Below are 18,725 nucleotides of genomic sequence, written 5' to 3'. Positions count from 1 at the left end.
AGATTAATATATATATATATATATATATATATATATATATATATATATAAATCAATATCACTAACAAAACTACTCCAATAAAATGTTGCTGCCGGAGTAGAAACCACCCTGTCCTGAAACAAGGCCCTTATCCTGGAGTTCATACCTCTATTAACAGAAAAACAGAATTATTATAAGGTCTGTTTCTTGAATAAATGGTCATGGTGATTATTATTATTATTATTATAAGGTCTGTTTCTTGAATAAATGGTCATTTGGTGAGTCAGAAAGTTCATGTGACCGATACGGGAGGCGTGGCTTATGACGTCATCATCACCGATTGACGTGTGTGCAGGACCAGGAAGCAGCAGCAGCAGCAGCAGCAGTGACATCACTTTCCAGAATCCCCCTCAGCACGACGAAGAGCAGCCAGAGAGACTGAGAAGAGAGACAAACACAATAGAGGAGTTAGCTGCTGTCTGCGATTCAGAAGTCTTCAAGCGGATTTTTTTTTTACAACCAAGACTTTAAAGGTGAGCCTGTCTCCACTAAAGAAACCCTAACGGACCCCGCTAGCAGCTATCAGCTAACACTTAGGTTTCGTTTAACGTTATCTAACAAGCTAACAAGCTAGCTCTTCCTGCTGTTTATCACGGAACAAAGACGGTGTGCTGAGCCAGACTCAGCTAAAACACACCAGCTGTGTCTTCATCTATCAATCTGTTTCTAATGTCTAGTATCTAGCAGAGCAGTCTCTCTGCGGTCAACCAGCGGAAGGTTATTTTGATGTAACTGCACTGAGGCAGCATGACGGTGATTAGCATTGTTTCATGTTGTAACTTAACTATAATCACGTGATACAGACTAAATGATAAACAGATATTAGACGCTGAGGGAAACGCCTAGCTACTATTATACTCAGTTAATCCCTGTGTATTGTCATCCCTGAGCCTGTTGTTGTTATAGCGTTAACAGTGAGTTCTTGTTTATAATAACATACTAACGGTATGTTATGTAACGTGTGAAGTCATAATAAGCTAAGCTAACACAGTGTGGGCCATTTAACGGTACAGTAGAAAGGGTGTGGGTCAGTTCAGACCGTTGTCAGCCCTCCTCCTCCTCCTCCATCCTCCATCCCTCCCTCTGTCTGTTTCCCAGCCATGTCAATAGACCGGAATAAGCTGCCAAGAAGACCACATTCTTGTATCAAACCAATTCGTTCAGGCTTACTGAAGTTAGTCCTCTCTTTCCTTTCCAGTTTCCAACCAAAGCTTTTGCTCTGCTATAGCTACATACTTTGAGGCTGAGCTCAGCAGTGATGGGAAAGCTTCTTCCTGAACTTATTTATCACATCTACTCTACCTGTTTTACAAGTGCAATTACCTCTGTTTACATTACATCTATTTTATTTTATTCCTCTAGTGTAACATTTCTGTTTATATTTATTTATTACATCTACTTTACCTGTTTTATTTGCTTTATAACTGTGTGTGTTTTTACCTGTTATATGTTTTATCTGCCTCGTTTAGTCTTGTCAAGGATTTGTTTTAAAGCACTGACCAGAAGTTGCAACTGTGAATCATGTTGTATTTAATACGATGACAATAAAGCTTTCTATTCTATTCTAACTGCCCTCATCAAAGCAATGCAAACATAAGATACTCACCAAGCTTTTTTACCACCGTTTCTCTTTGCCTGTTTATATACAGATGTAGAAATTACATTGCAAAGAACATCACTTTTCCCACCTTCTTTGAACTGGAGTGGCAGAAGTGACTCAAGGATTAAGTTATGTCATTGGAAAAAAAGCTAAATTTTTTTCCAGGCTTATTCACTTCTACCTCTGTCCAACTAGTCCGAATGAGGGAGGAATATAAAGGGACTTAAGCGAGCAAACAAACACAGCTGCAAGGTAAACACTAGACGGTATGAAAATGCCCCTCTGTGTCCACTAACACAATGATGCTGTTGTCTTGTGAGGACTGAGAATAACAGAGTAGAGTAGTGGCTGGAGTAGCTGGGAGAGTGGCAGTAATGTGATTGTGGTCAGAATGATTTGCTTATTTTAGGGACTCGAGGCCTTTTTTTGCTTACTGGTGTAAAACAACTACATAACCTAGCACTGTGTGGACGTGGCATATCAATGTGGACTCATATTTGTGACTCTTTAAAACATTTGAATATACATTCTTTTTTGTTGGGTTATTTTGGTGCAGTATGGTGTATTAGCTTTCTGTGGAAGTCAGGGCTCAACAGTAATATGTAAAATGCCACATCGGGCTTGTTAATCTAGCAACTCACTTGCCTGATTTGTCAAGTCGTAAAAAAGTAAAAAGCACATCGTTTTTTAATAAATGCTAATAAATAAAACAAAAACATAAACGCCGAACCCTACAAATTATATGTGATGGGGTTAATCTATACAAAAGGGAGTGAGTCAAATCTTTTAACTTGATATTTCTTATTGCTGTCTTTTGTGTCTAACATGTCAGTCATCAGACATTTGTCTTTTTGTAGTCCGTTAGGAGGTCGGTCGTGATGTCTGTTGTTTTTTATGTTATACTGTCATCCTCCTCACTTTGTTTTCCTGTTCCTTATTGAGTAAGAGATGTTCACATATCTCGTGATTGTGACACACAGTTGTCACAATGTGGTGAAGACAATGGATAAGGAATTAGTAATGCTTTTGTGACTGGGAAGACTAATCTGTTTGCTTTTTAAGATTATTTTTTGGCATTTTTTGCCTTTTATTTTAGGGACTCGTTGGGTCGTGTGTTCACCATGACATGGCAAATCGGCAATCCACACCAACTCAGTTTGACCTCACGTTACCTTACATTCAAATAAATTCCATGCAGTGAGGTACGGTATATATAGATTTGAAACTCAAGTTCAAATAACTTTATTTGGCACTTTCACAAGTACAGAGAACGAGCTCATTGGATTTCTTGCACAACGTCTTTTAACGTAGATAAGACCAACAAAAAGCAGGGTGGGGTTGTCAAGAAAGGGTAGACAGGAATATTGTTGTTAAAAAGAAAAAGAACATCCAGGTCATATATTTAGTAAAATAAAGCAAAAATGTACAGATCCAGCTTGAATCAAACTGAGTATGTTGCTATTTACAATGTATGCACCTTTGACCACCAGCACGTTTAATATTAACAGATAGATAGATGTAATCCGTGTGCTTGAGAAGCAGCCAAAGCCTTCTTTTTTTGTTCCAAATCACTATAGACACTGGGCCACAGGGAGCAGTGTGAGCATTAGTGTATCAAGGCAAGGAATGAATTGGATTCACACAGACAGAAGTAAGACTCAAACATACCTGTGTTTATTAGCTGACGTGGTTCTACTGTGTGTCTCAGCCTGTTCTGCTGTATTGTGCTTCATCTCTGTCAGCTGACTGACTGACTTTCATTTCCTCTTCCCTCTTGGCTGCTGTTTTGTTTAATTGCTGTGGCACTGAGTTCCTCTGAGTAGTCTAGTGTGATGAGTCGATCACTGGTCATTACTACTGTATCATAATGGTTTACATTATCAAAGAACCCTGAGAGCCATTAACCGTTGTCTTTGCTTTAATGCTCTCATATGTGTTTTCCCTCCACCCCTGCTTACTCATGTATTATGTAGGGGTGTAAATCACAAGTTTCATCACAATATGATGTTGTATCATGTGTGTTTTGTGGCACCCTGTACTTCACACAAGTCACCGATATGTACAGAACCTTGTGTTTTTCAGTGTAGTGTCGTTGTTTGACCTTGAACAGAAAGCTTTATCATGAAAACACAGTGCTGAGCTTGAGAGTAAATGAATAAAAGAGAAAGATGATAAATGTTCCTTAATTCTTGTGCTACTTCCACCTGCATACCCTCTGTCCTCCTCTCAGTTGGTACTGTCGTCCATATGTACGTCATTTACAGCAGTAAGAGAAAGTCAAAATCAACACACACAGTCTTATCAATGTTTAGTGACATTTCCATCCGCCTGCTTACTACTGTATTTTCAATGCAGCCTCATCGCGAAATTGAGCTTGAACGAAATGGCTACTTACCACATGCATGTCAAGCATCCTCAGGTGTTGTAGCGGTGGTTTGTGCTGCCACATCCTGAGCAGAACATCTGACTCTCTTTGACCTGCTGAATGTTTGATTTTCTTCATCTGTCAGTCACATATGTGTCATCTCTGTGCCATTTAATGCCAGGCAGGTACGCAGCATTTTCATCATCCCATCACATCACAGAATCATTTGATGTGATTGTTGTTGTTGTTGGTCGTCTTGCGGCTGCTCCTGTTAGGGGTCGCCACAGCAGATCATTGATCCGCACATTGATTTGGCATAGATGCCCTTCCCGACGCAACCCCACCTGGGTGGCGAGGGTACGTGTTTTGGTGGTGGGAGGAAACCATCGCGAACACTGGGAGGTGGAACACTAACCACTGCACCACCGTGCCGCCCCACCGAGTCATTTGATACAATGTTAATATAGATTATAGCTTAATGGATGACATTAAGGTACTACGAGGTTATCCCAGTCAGTAGTCTGGCGAGGCTCATCTGGCTGTTTTGTTATCTCATACAGCTATGCCATCCTCCCTTTCTCAAGGTCCTCCACTCACAGCTGTTTGTGTTTTCTCCTTAGGATGTCCCTGTATCCATCCCTCGAGGACCTCAAGGTCGACAAGGTCATCAAGGTAAGTGTGTTAGGGTGAATCGATTTAGACGGAGACATCTATCCGGAGATAATTAGCTCTGTAGTCTGACTGTAGTGGCATGATTACAAAAATAGCTTATGCTTCCTGATCGTATGTGCAGGGAGCGAGATGTTTGCTAATATGATTCCAGACTGTAAAGCTGAGAAATGTGGCAAATATAGCAACATGCAGGAGGGTTACAATGCACACAGATTACTCAAAATTTTAACATTTTTGGAAATGACTAGTATTAAAGGAGCACAGCACAGATTTCACAAAAGAAATTCAGTTTACTCGTCACAAGGAGTGTTACACAGCCTCTGAAAACAGTTGTATAATGTCTTCTGTGGCTCTGGAGTTTCTAAGATTTCAAACGGAAAGCCTGCTGGTGATTAGGGGTTTGAAAGAAGTGAGCATTTACAAGGCTGGGGATCTAATAAAATATTCCATCAAGAGGCATTATGGGAAATGTAGGATGCAGTGTTTTTTATCCTTGACCCATATTAGGGACCAAATGTCAGGATGTCTGAAGACAAGACCTGGCCAAGGGACCATTCTGTCTTTAAGTTGTCTCTTGTGACTTAATTGTAGTCAATAGAAAGTCACTGAGTACTAAATCACAAAGTTTCCTTTAACATTTATCATTGAAAATATCCTTTATTTTTCCTGGTACATTGTTGTGGAGGAAGACGTATTCTGCAATCCCTTAATCTGATTACCAATAGTTGTATTGCTTTGGCCCACAGTACACTGTTTAATTTTGAAGTGCATTGAGGTACACTCAACTCACACTTGCTTAAAAACCATTCATTCAGGGTTTGAGACTCAATACGACATGCATTTTCTAATGAAGATGCATGTTTCCTTCACAACCCAGCTTCAATCATTTCTCCTTCATTTCTCATTTGTGTTGCACCGCCTTTCATCCAGTATTTACCATTTAAAGTTCGAGTACACTTCCAGTTGACTGGTGCGTCTGATTACTTTCTAGGCCCAGGCCCAGTTTGCCCAGACTGCCGCCCCCATGCCAGCCATCACCGAGGGAACCTACCAGGTTCAGCCTGCCACTGCTGGGATGCCAGCAACAAGTGAGTCTCACATATACCGTTGAAAGTTTAGAGAGTATTTTAACCCTCTATTGTGTTTCTAACTTGTTTACGCTCAGGAAAATCTGTAAAAAAAAACCCTCTCTCTAAATCGTAACATGTGTGCTGGCTATTTGTTGATGTCTCTAAGCGGGGGTGTCTGTGGTTTGGAGCCTTTGCTATTCTTTGGAGAAGAACAGCTCTGTGGTATTAGGGATGGATAAAGATGAGTGGAGTGAGAGAACAGGGATGGGAGGAGGAGTTATGGTGTCTTTGGATAATAACGGGGGTAAATGGGCCCCCACAGCGGCTATGATTTCTCCCTTATTGTATTCTGCTCGGGGGAAATGTTTTTGTTTTTGATTTTGTTTGAAAGTAGTCATGAACTTTGCAGTAAGCCAGGCTGAGATGGAAGAACAGCGAGAGAAAGGAGGCATCCAGAAAAGATTAAAAGTGGGTAAAAGATGGGTAGGGGCCCTGTTAGAGATTACAGAACACAACTCTGTTACTTACTTTCACTCACTTCTCCCCCTTTTCCCAGTCTCCCACTCATTCAGTTTCTCCTTTCTCTGTTTGGATGCAAAGTCCTGTGGGCTTTTGGTCTTTTGTTTTTACCTCAGCAGAGCTAGCTGTGAGTCACCATGGAGACTGGCTCTGGCAGTTGCGCTGGGACAGGGCATGATGGGAGAAGGAGAGAGGAGGAGGAGTTGATTTGAAAAGGAGGGAGGAGGAAGAGAGCTGGGGGTGTGAAGGCTCGGACATACTTTCCGCGTTCCGTGCACACGGTTCAATCCATACTACATGAGGGTCTGCGTTGGTCAGGCGTTTCACACATGCACATTTCCCGATCCACCCTCTAATGGTAGCGCTTATTCAATTCTTGCCAGGACTTCGACACCATTTGGCTGTCTTTGTATTCCTTGAAAGACAAATTATATAAATGTGGGAAACAGCCGATCTCCTCGCTCAACCTATCTTCAAAACAAGCATCCATTTTGTTATCCTCTTGTTCTTCTTCTTCTTGGCAAACCAGAGGTGCATACGCCCCCAACTGGACTGGAGAGAGGAACAAGAGATTAACCGGAGCATGTGCAGTCGGTGTGCTTGCTATGCATGCAGTCTGTACGCAGACGTTAGCATAGGACCCTCACGGACACGGGCGGATGACGACATTTACGTCACACGGGCCAAAGTGTTCCCCAACGGACACGTGAACGCGTAAAGTATGAATTGGTCTTAAAAGTGAGCTAGAGGAGAGATGGGAGGAGTTTGTTCTCCTGGTGTGGAGGAGAGAAACGGAGTGGGAAGTGATAGGTGACTGATTGACATCAACAGGGGACCACAGCCTAGCCTTTTATCATCTGTGTAAGTAAACAGGAATATTCACACACGACCCTCATCTGCGTTTTCAAAGCTGCAAAATAATTTCAACTGTGATTGATTCCTTACTGTAAAGCATCAATAAGACACATTAGCCTGGTAAAGCAAGATTCATAATCAGCCAGTGGAACTTCTCAAGAGACGCGAGTCCAGAGGCCTCATTACAGGAAAATGTCCTAACTGTTTGTCTTATCTAAAGTTTCAAAGATAGCAAAAATGCCTTCCAGACACTACCTAGGAGACTTTGAGAAAAGACTTTGAAAAGACTGAAGTCTGACACCCTCTCACATCTTAAGACAATGTGTCGTAAGTCACAGAGTTATTAGTCACAGTCTTTAATACTTAGTAAAGACTGGGGATCTTGCAGGGTCACTATTTACCAGACTACAACTAGATTTCTTTAGAGATGGTGTCACATCCTGCTTGTGGTGGAAATTTACTAGAAGAAAAACAGTTGAGAAACAAGCGGACAGAATTGCTGCAGAGAAAGAGAGAGAGAGAGAGCGAGTACTTCAGCCGGATTTATATGATTGAAGCCAGCAATCCTCAGCTGAAACGTACGATGAGCTCGTAGGCTATTAGCAAACATTCCAGTAGCTAACGTTAGCTTGCAAGTAGCCCCGTTTGGGACAGTGTTTAGCTAGCTAGCTATAGCATATAGCATAATCACTGCAACTTTTTTCCTTCTCCACTGTATCGTGGTACAAATGTGAGGACACGTCAAAGAGGCGCTCTTTTTCACTCCACAACTCCACCAGTTCCTCCATGTTTACCTTCTTCCCCGCTTGCTGCTTCCTGTTTGGTACTAGAGAGAGCGCTCCTATTGGTTGTTGACATTGTTCGCATCATTGAACTTAGGATAATATTAAACTTCATGAAGACGAGGAAAACACTGACTTAAGACAGCTTGGACTGAGTTTAATGACCACCGTACACTAAACAATCAAGATCACGAGAGCGCGTTGCAACTCTAGCAAAACTTGAAACCTTGGGGAGAACCAGGGCTTGACCTGTAGGGTTGAGTCCTGCTTGTATCTTTGATTAGAATGTACCAGTAGGATACTCGAGATGGACAAGCCATGATATCAACGGCTCTCTCTCGTCACTGGCTAGCTAGCTAGCTATCATGGACAAAAAAAAGACGTTGATCAAATTCAAAATGAATCGTCTTGACGGTCGATATATACCTATTAATACATGGACCATGCTACTGTTTGAGTAGCCTTTCAGTCTGTATATTTCTGTGTTCGTGTTCCCCACCTTCGTTGTCATTGCCATACAGACCTAACAACAGTGGTGCTGCCATTTTTGGCAGTTATTTTGAATTTAGGGCGGTCTATGCCAGCCAAATCCCTAAGGTAGGACGGCTCTGTAATAGCTAAATTCTTATCCTAAGATATATTTTTTTTTTCTAAATGCAGTCACATTCTCACAAAAAAGACTACTGGTAATCTGGAAATAGAGGTTTGAGGTCAGGGGCTGTTTCCCAAATACTGTAGCTAAAGATAGACTTCTGAGAAGAATTGGGTCAGGCGAGGGGTGACACGCAAGAACAGAGACATACTTGTGAATTGAATAAAAGAGCGGAGTTCACTGATTTGCCTACTGTATGTGGGTAGATGAGGAGCAGGCCTGTGTGGGAGAGGTGAATGAAAGAGTCGGTGATAAAGCTTATTTGAATTTGACTGGATTAAACAGGAAAGCGCAAAAACATAAATGAAGAAAAACGTTTTGTGAAATAATACAACACATTTAGTGTTCTTTATTAGGGCCTAGTACAGGATGTACAGGATGAGTCAGGATCTCTATCATTTGCTCTTTTTATGACTTTATGTATGGCCAACAACATGTGGGTGTTTCTCTGTTACCTGCACCTGTGCAGTTGGGTGATTGTGAGTGCTTGGGTGGAGCGTGTGTTTGTGGTTGAACCATGTTGACTTTAGACTCGACCCCACCTGGTACAGTCATTGCACAGTCGTTGTTGAAATGAAAGAAATACTCAATATTGATATGAGTATTGACTTAGAATCACTGAGCTACTCCCTGGTACTGTATCTAGATCTTGTTGGTTGTTGTGTCAGACTTTTGAATAATTAATATTATTTGCCTCTAATAATACAAAACGTTTTTATATTTATACTGACAGAGTGAATGATAATGAGTCAGATAACTGTTCATCCAGTCATCCTCACAATCATTAAACAAGCTGACTTTTGCTTTGTTGGTCTGGATTTATAAACAAAACTTTTCACTCTTAATATATTGTGTATATTTTATTTATAATATCATTTGTAATGATAATTACACAATATTGTCAATGCCTGTCTTGGAGAACTGGATTGATCTTGTTTATATCTGCTTTATTGAAGCACATACAGACATCTGAAGGTATGTCAATAAGTTTTCCCTCTAACAAGAAGAGGTTTGATTGGATCACAAAAACTGAACTAATTAGCGCAGGCTAATGTTTGTAAGTTGTTTTTGTTGTTCTTACAGTTATGGCAGTCCTTACGGCTATACATGCTGTTGTAAAATTAGTCAAATATTTGCTAAAATGCAGTTGCAATATGGTCACAAGCCCTAAAGAAAAAGTCAACCTGCGCAATGTGACACAGCCCCACGTCCGTGGTAGACAGGAAGTTAAAAGGCAGAATATAGGAAGGGAGCGCTTTCTTGTTGCTGGTGGAATATGGGGGAAAAGCACCCTAAACCCACATACAGGACTTCGCCCCAGTTAAACCATATACTGCATTTTTTTGGCACTGCACATAGAGGCTCCCAAGTACTTTCCAAGCACATAAGAACAATTTAAATGGGTAGAAAATTCTAAACAACTATTCATGTATGTCGCATATATTAGCTTATCCTTATCTTCCTACCTCTGACTACCTTCTTTACATGTCCTCTCTTTTACGGTTGCCAGGATAAAGTAATAATTGCTCTGCTGCAAGGGCAACGACAGATTCTCGTTGCCAGAAAAGTGATGCAGTCATGCATGCAGGCAAGATCAACTGCTAATATAGATCAAAAAGCTTGAGACAGACTCGTTCCTATTACAAAAGCTGTTTAAATACTTTGCTTATAGTAATCAAGTAGTCCGCTTACCGTGTTCATTTTGGGTCTTTTCATACATGACAACATGGGAAAACATTTTAAAACTACGGTAATTTAATTTTTTTTACTTTACTCCCCTGATACTTTGCCTCACGATAACCCGTCTGCTTCCAGCTGGCTACCTGAGGCTGATGCCACGTGCACATGATGGGGAAAAAGAAAGTAATTTTCCCTCAATGAAAAACATAGCTGACATGCATTAGCAAAACTTGGTGTTCCTCAGGCTACCTCGTGTAGTTTTCTCAAACAACGAGAAACAGCCACGGCTGCTAGAGATGGAGACAGAGAATGCATGCGTGCGGGGAAAGCATGTGTGGCTCTCTGTTTCATAATTATGTATTCATGTAATAAATATACAAAGGTCAATTAGATGGTAATCTGCATGAGAAATAAAGAAAAAAGGTAAAAAACTAAAAAATCATCCGCTTATATTGCTCAATTTAACCCTGACAGAAGTAATCACATCAAGAGGTTTCCATTGTATATCATCGTAATATTTAAAGATGAATGGACACACACAGATCATAGCTAACTCTTTGAGATTCGTAGAAACGAACTGAATACTGATGCCAGGAAAATTTTACTACACTGCATCACAGAGGGCTCATTATCAGCATTCTTCCTATGGAGGGTTTAATGTAGCTCAAGCATGACCCTACTGTGATGGATTGGACTGAAACGATTCCTGGCGTAACTCTATACTACTTCTACTACTACTACTACTACTACTACTATATACCGTCATATTGCTCAACCCTATCCTGTAGCAGGTTTTGTGCCCACATAATTAGATCAGTTTGAATGACTTGTGTAGTCCGCAGCAGCGCGGCAGAGCGGAGAGACGTGCAGCGAGAGTGCACAGGGAACAAGAATATTAATAATTAATCAATATCAATTTGGAATTTGAACACATCACAGTTCGATCAGATACATTCATAGTACATTTATAGGAGTAGCCCTTAATGTGTACCTTTTTTTTTTTTTAGTACTTATAAATTATTAATTTATTTGTTTACATTTCAGAAAATGTTTTATTGAAAACCTAGAATGTAATATGGCACTTAGATGCATACAATTTTAGGTTTACTTTTGACAGATAATATTATTGTATGCAATTTAAGCATACAGATGTTGACTTTTCCAAGAAGGAAACCAATTAATTGTTCATTTTAAGAGTCTTATTTTCTCTTTTGTATATTTACTATTGCTCTTTAATCATAAAGCAAAATGATTTCTTATCCGATTACTTGATTAACCGATGGAATAATTGGTTGAATATTTGATTACTAAAATAATGGATAGCTGCAGCCCTAGTGATGGACGGCATGAATGAAATATAAAATGTAGGAAAGAATGAGATGAGCTAAAAAGATGCTTTAGGTGCACCTAATATAACACTGTTTGTACACCTATGAACCTGTTATCTCCAGTGCTGATGTGTATGTAACATTTGATCATTTCTCTCTCTCCTCTGTTCTCTCTACCCTACCAACCACCTGTCTCTCACTCTCCACCTCTCCCACCTGCTCGGACCTTTCTTCAACTCCCTTTTTCATCCACCCTCCTCCTTCTCCTTCCACTCCTTTCTCTGTTGTCCCAGCCTTGTACCCAAACCTAGGGGAGCTGGGAGACTACATGGGTCTGGCCCTCAACAGTGATGAAGTCCAGAGGAACCTGGCCTTGTTGCCCGTGGCTGACAATGTAAGTAGTTGTGTATGTCCTGGGGGGGCCGGGTGTCAATGCATGCAAACATCTGAAAGATGAAAGAAAGATTGTTTTTCTTTTCCACACTTGTAGTGTTCAGCCCCCAAACAACACTGGGGTTAGGGTTAGTTTATCAGACCTCACACAGCTCTCTCTGGAGCCAAAAAAGGCTTCTTACAACTTTTTTCACATAGAACTCTCCAACACCTGTATCCATCCAAAAAATATTGTTTTTATAATTTGGGTAAAGAAAAAAATAAGACTTGTAATAAATTATAAAAAATGACCTCCTAGATTTCAGGTCACATTAAAGCCACATCAGCCCTGATTAAAAACCTGGTTTTAGTAGATGGAAGGAGCTGTAGATCTATCGGAGCATAACAGTATTCTGTTCCTGGAGATCCACATTACTGAGTGACTCACCGCAGGCCTGGAGCAGAGTGTGGGAGGGTGTGAGCTCTTCACTCCCCTCCATTTGTGCGTGCGTGTATGTGTGTGTTTGTGTGCGCGTACTTGCGGATCCTGCAGATGCCAAGGCTTTCACATCACCCTACTAGCTTGTCAGCTGGCATTTAACCATCTGTGTCCTCTGCCATTTGCTGATATCTTCACCTCTACCATTATTTTCTGATGTTTTTAATTTCTTCGTTGTTAGTGCAGAGCATATTAATGATGAAGTTTTCAAAAGCAGTGCCTAAAGCATTCCTGATCTCATTCACTGGTGGAGGAGGAGATGAAATTAATCCTCCCACGTGCCTCTATTTGATGCAGCATTCGTTTTTATCTCCAGCATGAATTATAATGTAACATGCCTCTTTAATCCTTTCTTCCTCTCGCCTCCGTCTCACCCCCACTCAATTTACCCTCTTGTTCTCTCTCAACCCACCTCTTTCACTCTTTCACCTTCCTTACTATCTGATCTTCCTTCCTCCCTCCACAGCAAGTGGCGTTGCCCTCCCTGTCAGGTGTCGGGGGGATGGTGCGGCCGGTGACGGGGGCGGACGTGGGCATCAGGAGGGCAGAGATCCGCCCAGGGCTGCGGGAGATTATCCTCTGTAAGGACCAGGACGGGAAGGTGGGACTCCGGCTCAGGGCCATCGACAACGTGAGTCAGCATCGCAAACTCTCCGACAGGCACCTGTTCTCGCATGAATTATTCAGCCCAGTCATTAACACCCCTTTGACAACACACTGGTGACTTCTGCTACTCTTCCACACAAGACTCTGGAGTCAAACTCTGCTTCAGAGTGTGGTGTAAACATTCAGTGTTTAACCTGTTTAACTTTATCTGGAGCATCATGATCCGACAACTTGATCACTAGGGGTTTCACCGATACCAATTTAGCAATTAGTCGACTACTTTTTGGGATGGTGTTATTCAGAGGGATGTTTATTGAATTAAGTTTTAACCTTTGTGCTTTCCTCTGGTGTTCTCAGAGGACAAAAATACCTGCGTCAGCCAAAATGATCGAAATGGCTATAAAATTGTATATTAATACTATTTTCCACTTTCACTTAATGTTCATTTTTTTAACCAATGTCAGCCCACTAAATATATATTAATTTTAGTGTGTCTACATAATGCCATTCTTTCACTGTTTCAAATATCTAGCAATATCTTTTCTTTTATCTCCTCTTTCCTCTGTGTGTCCTTGCCTCCCTTCCTCTTTAGTTGCTCCTTTGTTTTCTCTACACTATTGGCGTCTGTCTTCTGTCTCTTGTCTCTGCATTCCTTGGATTAATTATGAATGTTTGATCTGTTTCCTCTGTCCTCTCTCAGGGAGTGTTTGTCCAGCTGGTGCAGGCTAACTCCCCTTCGGCCCTGGCCGGGCTGCGTTTTGGGGACCAGGTCTTGCAGGTCAACGGGCAGAACTGTGCCGGCTGGAGCGTAGACAAGGCCCACAAGGCCCTGAAGGCTGCGGCCGAGACCCGCATTGAGCTCGTGGTCCGGGACAGGTGAGGTTTATCTGTTGATACAAGACCGTAATGGTTCACACATACAGTGACCATGCTGCTCTGCAGTTTCATAGTATGTCCTTAGAAGCTGAACAGTTTGGCTCCCTCTGCTGGCTGCTCCATCATTTGCACTTTGCTGCTCAGCTCTTCTTTTAGTTTTGTTTTCACAAACACTATCAGATAGAGTTGTTGTGTTGTATGTTCTCGATCATGATTATAAATGTACAGATATACTGGTACGTTGTCTAAGGATAGGGCTCTTTATGACGAAGCTGTACACCGGTAGATTCCTCTCTGTTTAATCCTTTCTGTGTTTGTGTTCTCTAGACCATTTCAGCGCACCGTCACCATGCACAAAGACAGCTCCGGCCACGTGGGCTTCATCTATAAGTCTGGTAAAATCACCTCACTGGTCAAGGATGCCTCTGCTGCCCGCAACGGCGTGCTGACTGACCATTTCATCTGTGAAATCAATGGACAAAACGTTATTGGACTCAAGGTCAGACACTTGTTTTTGTATCTGAGTCTTTTCATCAGATAGTCTGGTCATTTGTGGATACAAACTGTTTACTAAGTGCTCATTACATGAGGAAGTAATGTGTATGCTGTAAGATAAGATGAACATCAGTGATGTAGCATTGTGGAAAAACATGGACTAAACATTTTAATTAGAATAACTACAGAACATGTGTGATGCCGAGAGAATGTTTGGTGGCTAATTTGAGTTTTGTATTGGGATGGCTGCTTGCACGCTTGCAGAATGTAGTGTAACGCGGGAACGTGCAGCGTTTTTAAGTAAGTGCAGCATTTACCAGCTCCCACGTCTGTACACATGTGACGTGAAAAGGTGTTTAGTTCGTATCAGTTATGTAGCCGTAGTTTGCTTTTAGTCTCTGGTAGGCGTGTAGTTTCATCCCACCCTGTGATGAAGGCTTTGAATGTGTTCTTAGCCTATATGTTTAACCCTTTGTGCATCCCTTTTAAAAAAGTTGCTCTGGTGTCCTTAGAGGACAAAAATGTCTGTGTCAAAAACTGCCATAAAATGATATATTAATATTGTAAATATTCATTAGTTTTGAGAATTTTAACCCGTTAAATGCCAGTTAGTTTACATAATACCACACAAAACACAAAATGTATTTATTTTCTGTTTACTAAATGCTAGGGGGATTTGTTTTGATTTGCAACAACGGTTTGTTTACATAATGCCACTGATATTTTCTATTAACCCCCCCCCCACAAACATTGAATTGTTTTCTGTATACTAAATGCTAGGCCCCAGTCTGGGATATGTCAATGATTAGCAACAACATTGATTTTGATGCATTGCATCAAACACTGCAGTGCTCCATAATACAGCAGCGATTCCCCCCTGTGGAAACCATGAGAACAGCATGTATCTGCCCCAGAGGGCAAATAGAAGAAAAAAAAATTCACACTCTTTCCAAAATTTATGCCATATGCATTAAAAGCCAAAATGATCGAAAAATGAAAAGACACAAGGGTTAGGGAACCTACAATGTGAGGGTAATTCATTGATCATATGAGGTCCTCACATGTCACTCTTCCTCTGTGAAAATTCCAGGATTCTCAGATCAAGGACATTCTGACCACCTCTCCGACCGCCATGACCATCACCATCATGCCCAAGTTCATCTACGAACACATGATTAAGAGGTAGGACTTCAACATTTCAGTGAACCTTAAAAGTTAACTTTAATATTTTTCAACTTGGACCTATTTTTGTTTTTGTGCTGACTAATGGGGACAACCATTTTTTAAACTGGTCCAGTATTGAGGGAGAACGCTGCAGCCGTATCACTGGCTGCAATGTAATCAAATCGGGCAACTCCTCACCGTCAATGTACGTCCACTAAAAGTTCTTGTTTTGCCACCGACAGGCCCAGATTGTTATTAGTGTCTGACAACATTATAGAAAGGACCCCACAGAGAAATAAAACACTTTTCTTACTTTTGTTATTGTGTCATGTGACGTGTTGCCGGAAGACAACGGTGGAAACGTGAGTGAGAGTTTGGAGAGGGGTGCCGGTGTTGTCAGAGTTTGTTGTGTTGGAGTATAGAAAGCATAGCTTAGGGCGTTTTCACACCTGTATTTTGTTTGCTCTGGTTTGAATCAGGGACCAAATTGTTACCATGTTGCATATTGCCTCGAGTTTGGTTTGTGTTCACACGGCAGCATTGACAAGCAGACCAACATTTTGGTGCGCAAAGAAACTGATTGGTCCGAATTTCCATGCTGGAAAACTCCCGGAAGTAAACAAAGAAGAGCAGACTTCCAGAACGCAACAATGGAGGGACAACTGCGCGGCTTGATCTTGGCCCTTGTCATCTTTTTTTACTTCGTAGCAACTTTTCACTCAAGGCAAACGATACAGTTTGAAAATGAGGCGCGGCTGCGACTAGAAAACAATGTATTGATGCACTGTAGCCTCCCAAGACGGAGGAGGAGGAGGCGTGCATTAACCCTCCTAAACTGTGACATGCTCATCAGCCGAAAATATTTCCGAAGATCCATCAGGAGGTACGCCCATGGTCTTCAACACAGCCTGATGTTAGACCTGTTTAGTACTGATGTGAATAGCGAGGGCGAGCGTAGGCTCTTTTGTAGTAATGTTGTCTGCTGTCTAGTGTTGACATGCACAGCGCAGCTTGCTACCGGATCAAGGTCAATATCATGCTCGCACCACAAACGAAGCGCACCGAACCGTAGCGCAGTTCATTTGGAAGCAAACCGAGACCACCCCTTCAAGGAGGTGCAGGAGTCTAGTTTTCTCTGAGAACACTTAAATTACAATATGCTGAAAGGTTATTATGGAATTTTTGCCCAATGATGCCAAAAATGTACTGCCTACTGCCACTTTAACACAAAAACATGGGAAAACAGAGTCCAGGTTGAAAAGTACCGAGGTTACCCTTTACATGAACCCTGTGTGAAGATGGATTTGGCATGATGCTATTCACTGACAAGCTTATCGATGATTCTTTTTTCCAGGATGTCGTCAGGTCTCCTGCGGTCATCCATGGATCACTCTGTCCCAGAGGTGTGAAGACCAGGAGGAGGGCTGTAAACTGTCTGGATGTCTACAATACAGAGATATCTCTCTTTCTTTCTCTTTTCCTCACTCATATCTTTATCTCTCTTTCTCTCTCCCTCTCCCTCTCTCTCTCTCTCTCTTTCTGTCTTCATACCAAACCACCTCCTGCATCACAATCATCATCGCTGCCATTTCTCATCTTTAACATAATCTTAAAATGCCTTTTTTTCTATTCTTCAGTTGTTGAGTATAGTCTTTACCTTTTCTACATTCACCCCCTCTCCCCCCATCTCTGTTGACACGTCTAGTACTTTCTATACGTTAACCTTGTAGTCTAAGTATTACATGTATTATTTTTTTGTTTTGTACTTGAGATCAAGGACAGTACTCAATGTTATTTTAAAGCCATGCACACCATCATGAGTCCAGAGCTTCCTCCTCATTGTGGAGACGTATCATTGGCACGTGACGTTTCATCTTGTCATAAATGCTGTAAAAGCTGACGGTCAGTCATCAGAGCCCTATCATGTAGATTACGGCTGTGCCCCCAGTCCCTGCACTTGGCCCCTTAATGTGTGTATGTAATCTGATCTGAATAAACACCTGGGGCCTCATATTAGGTGAACAAGTTTGTTGACTTGATTCTAGATTGCGGTGTCATTTTTACTCGGCCAGTAAAAAACAAATAGGTTTTTTAGCAAAGGCGTTGTTTTTAGTTCGTACCATATATTGGTAAAAATGTGTGTTGATTTTGGAGAGTATTTTTTTCTTTAAGGAAACCCCAACATTTCTAACATATAAGCATATAGCAGTTTCCACCTTCTCCAAGAGATGGCGAGGTATCGTTGTACCACATTTCCCTGTCTCTGCGGGGCAAATGATCATGATGAGGCTCTGATGCGTTGAATTTGTAGGTACTGGGGAACACTGTGTGCACATTCCAGGGGAGAGTGTAGGGAAAAGGGCAGCAGTCGACGTTTGTTGCCCCATGCAAGCTGGGACTTAGCCCTGTCCGCAAACACTGTACGAGCCATGAGACGGTGAAAGGCACAAGCAAGCAAGATCACAGTGCACTGATGTGATTAGTTAAGCCGGAGCCGGAGGTTAGTTGAAAGGTGTTTGTTTGGATATGGTTTTGCGCTTCAAACTGTGTTTTTTTTCCGAGGGAATTGTTGGTGTTTGTCTGGACAGGGTCTGTGCTGGGCGGACCCACTAAGTGCACTTTCCACTACCTTTTAAAAGGTTGTCTTTCCTGTATCCATTTCAACAGTGACGTTCAACAGCTCTTTTTTTTTTTTATTATTGTGTTTGTGGTGCCTCATGTTAATGAGAGAACTCATGAAAGCAAACTTGTGTGTTAACCATAGGAAAACTGCTGACATTTGATGCTGAAAAAATCATCTGCTCAAATCGAAAGGCGTTTAGAATTCCACATCATGGGTTTAGCCGACGAACTCGCTCTCCTCTGCTAAGTGTCATCAGAGGACGTCCCCCTCTGTAATATTCCTTCCTTAACTGATGAGCACAATGAGACTGAGCAGAGCTCGCAGTTGTGAAATTTCTACTTGTTATATAAAAGTTGCTCCTTTTAATGCTGTTCATGTTTGGATGCATGTATTCCTTTAATTTTCTAGGTATGCAATCTGATAAACATCACTGTCATTCTGTAAGAAAATCTAAAAATTTATATTCGAATGTAACCAAGATAATATTGTAAAACAAATAAACAGTCTTTCTGTTCACATTGGCTTGGT

The 18,725-nt window shown here is 41.5% G+C and overlaps 1 protein-coding gene across 1 annotated transcript; it reads left to right on the top strand.

The window, feature by feature from the left end:
• Positions 1-322: 322 nt before the first annotated feature.
• Positions 323-18,713, top strand: sdcbp2 (syndecan binding protein (syntenin) 2). Its single transcript, XM_074643239.1, has 9 exons — positions 323-512; positions 4,625-4,676; positions 5,668-5,764; positions 11,856-11,956; positions 12,900-13,064; positions 13,740-13,915; positions 14,243-14,414; positions 15,501-15,592; positions 16,929-18,713. Exons 2-9 carry the CDS (start codon positions 4,626-4,628, stop codon positions 16,981-16,983), a joined length of 909 nt encoding a protein of 302 aa, XP_074499340.1. The 5' UTR covers positions 323-512; position 4,625; the 3' UTR covers positions 16,984-18,713.
• The last annotated feature ends 12 nt before the right edge of the window (positions 18,714-18,725 follow it).

The sequence above is a fragment of the Sebastes fasciatus genome, chromosome 8 (assembly GCF_043250625.1).
Source record: "Sebastes fasciatus isolate fSebFas1 chromosome 8, fSebFas1.pri, whole genome shotgun sequence".
In the NCBI taxonomy this organism is placed as follows: Eukaryota; Metazoa; Chordata; class Actinopteri; order Perciformes; family Sebastidae; genus Sebastes; species Sebastes fasciatus.
This window is presented reverse-complemented; position numbering and strand designations above follow the sequence as displayed.

Excerpts from the sequence above, each read along its gene's own strand:
- sdcbp2 (XM_074643239.1), top strand. The coding sequence starts at position 4,626 with ATGTCCCTGTATCCATCCCTCGAGGACCTCAAGGTCGACAAGGTCATC. Across the intron at positions 13,916-14,242 it reads GAGCTCGTGGTCCGGGACAG|ACCATTTCAGCGCACCGTCA; the intron begins GTGAGGTTTATC and ends TGTGTTCTCTAG. Across the intron at positions 14,415-15,500 it reads AAAACGTTATTGGACTCAAG|GATTCTCAGATCAAGGACAT; the intron begins GTCAGACACTTG and ends TGAAAATTCCAG.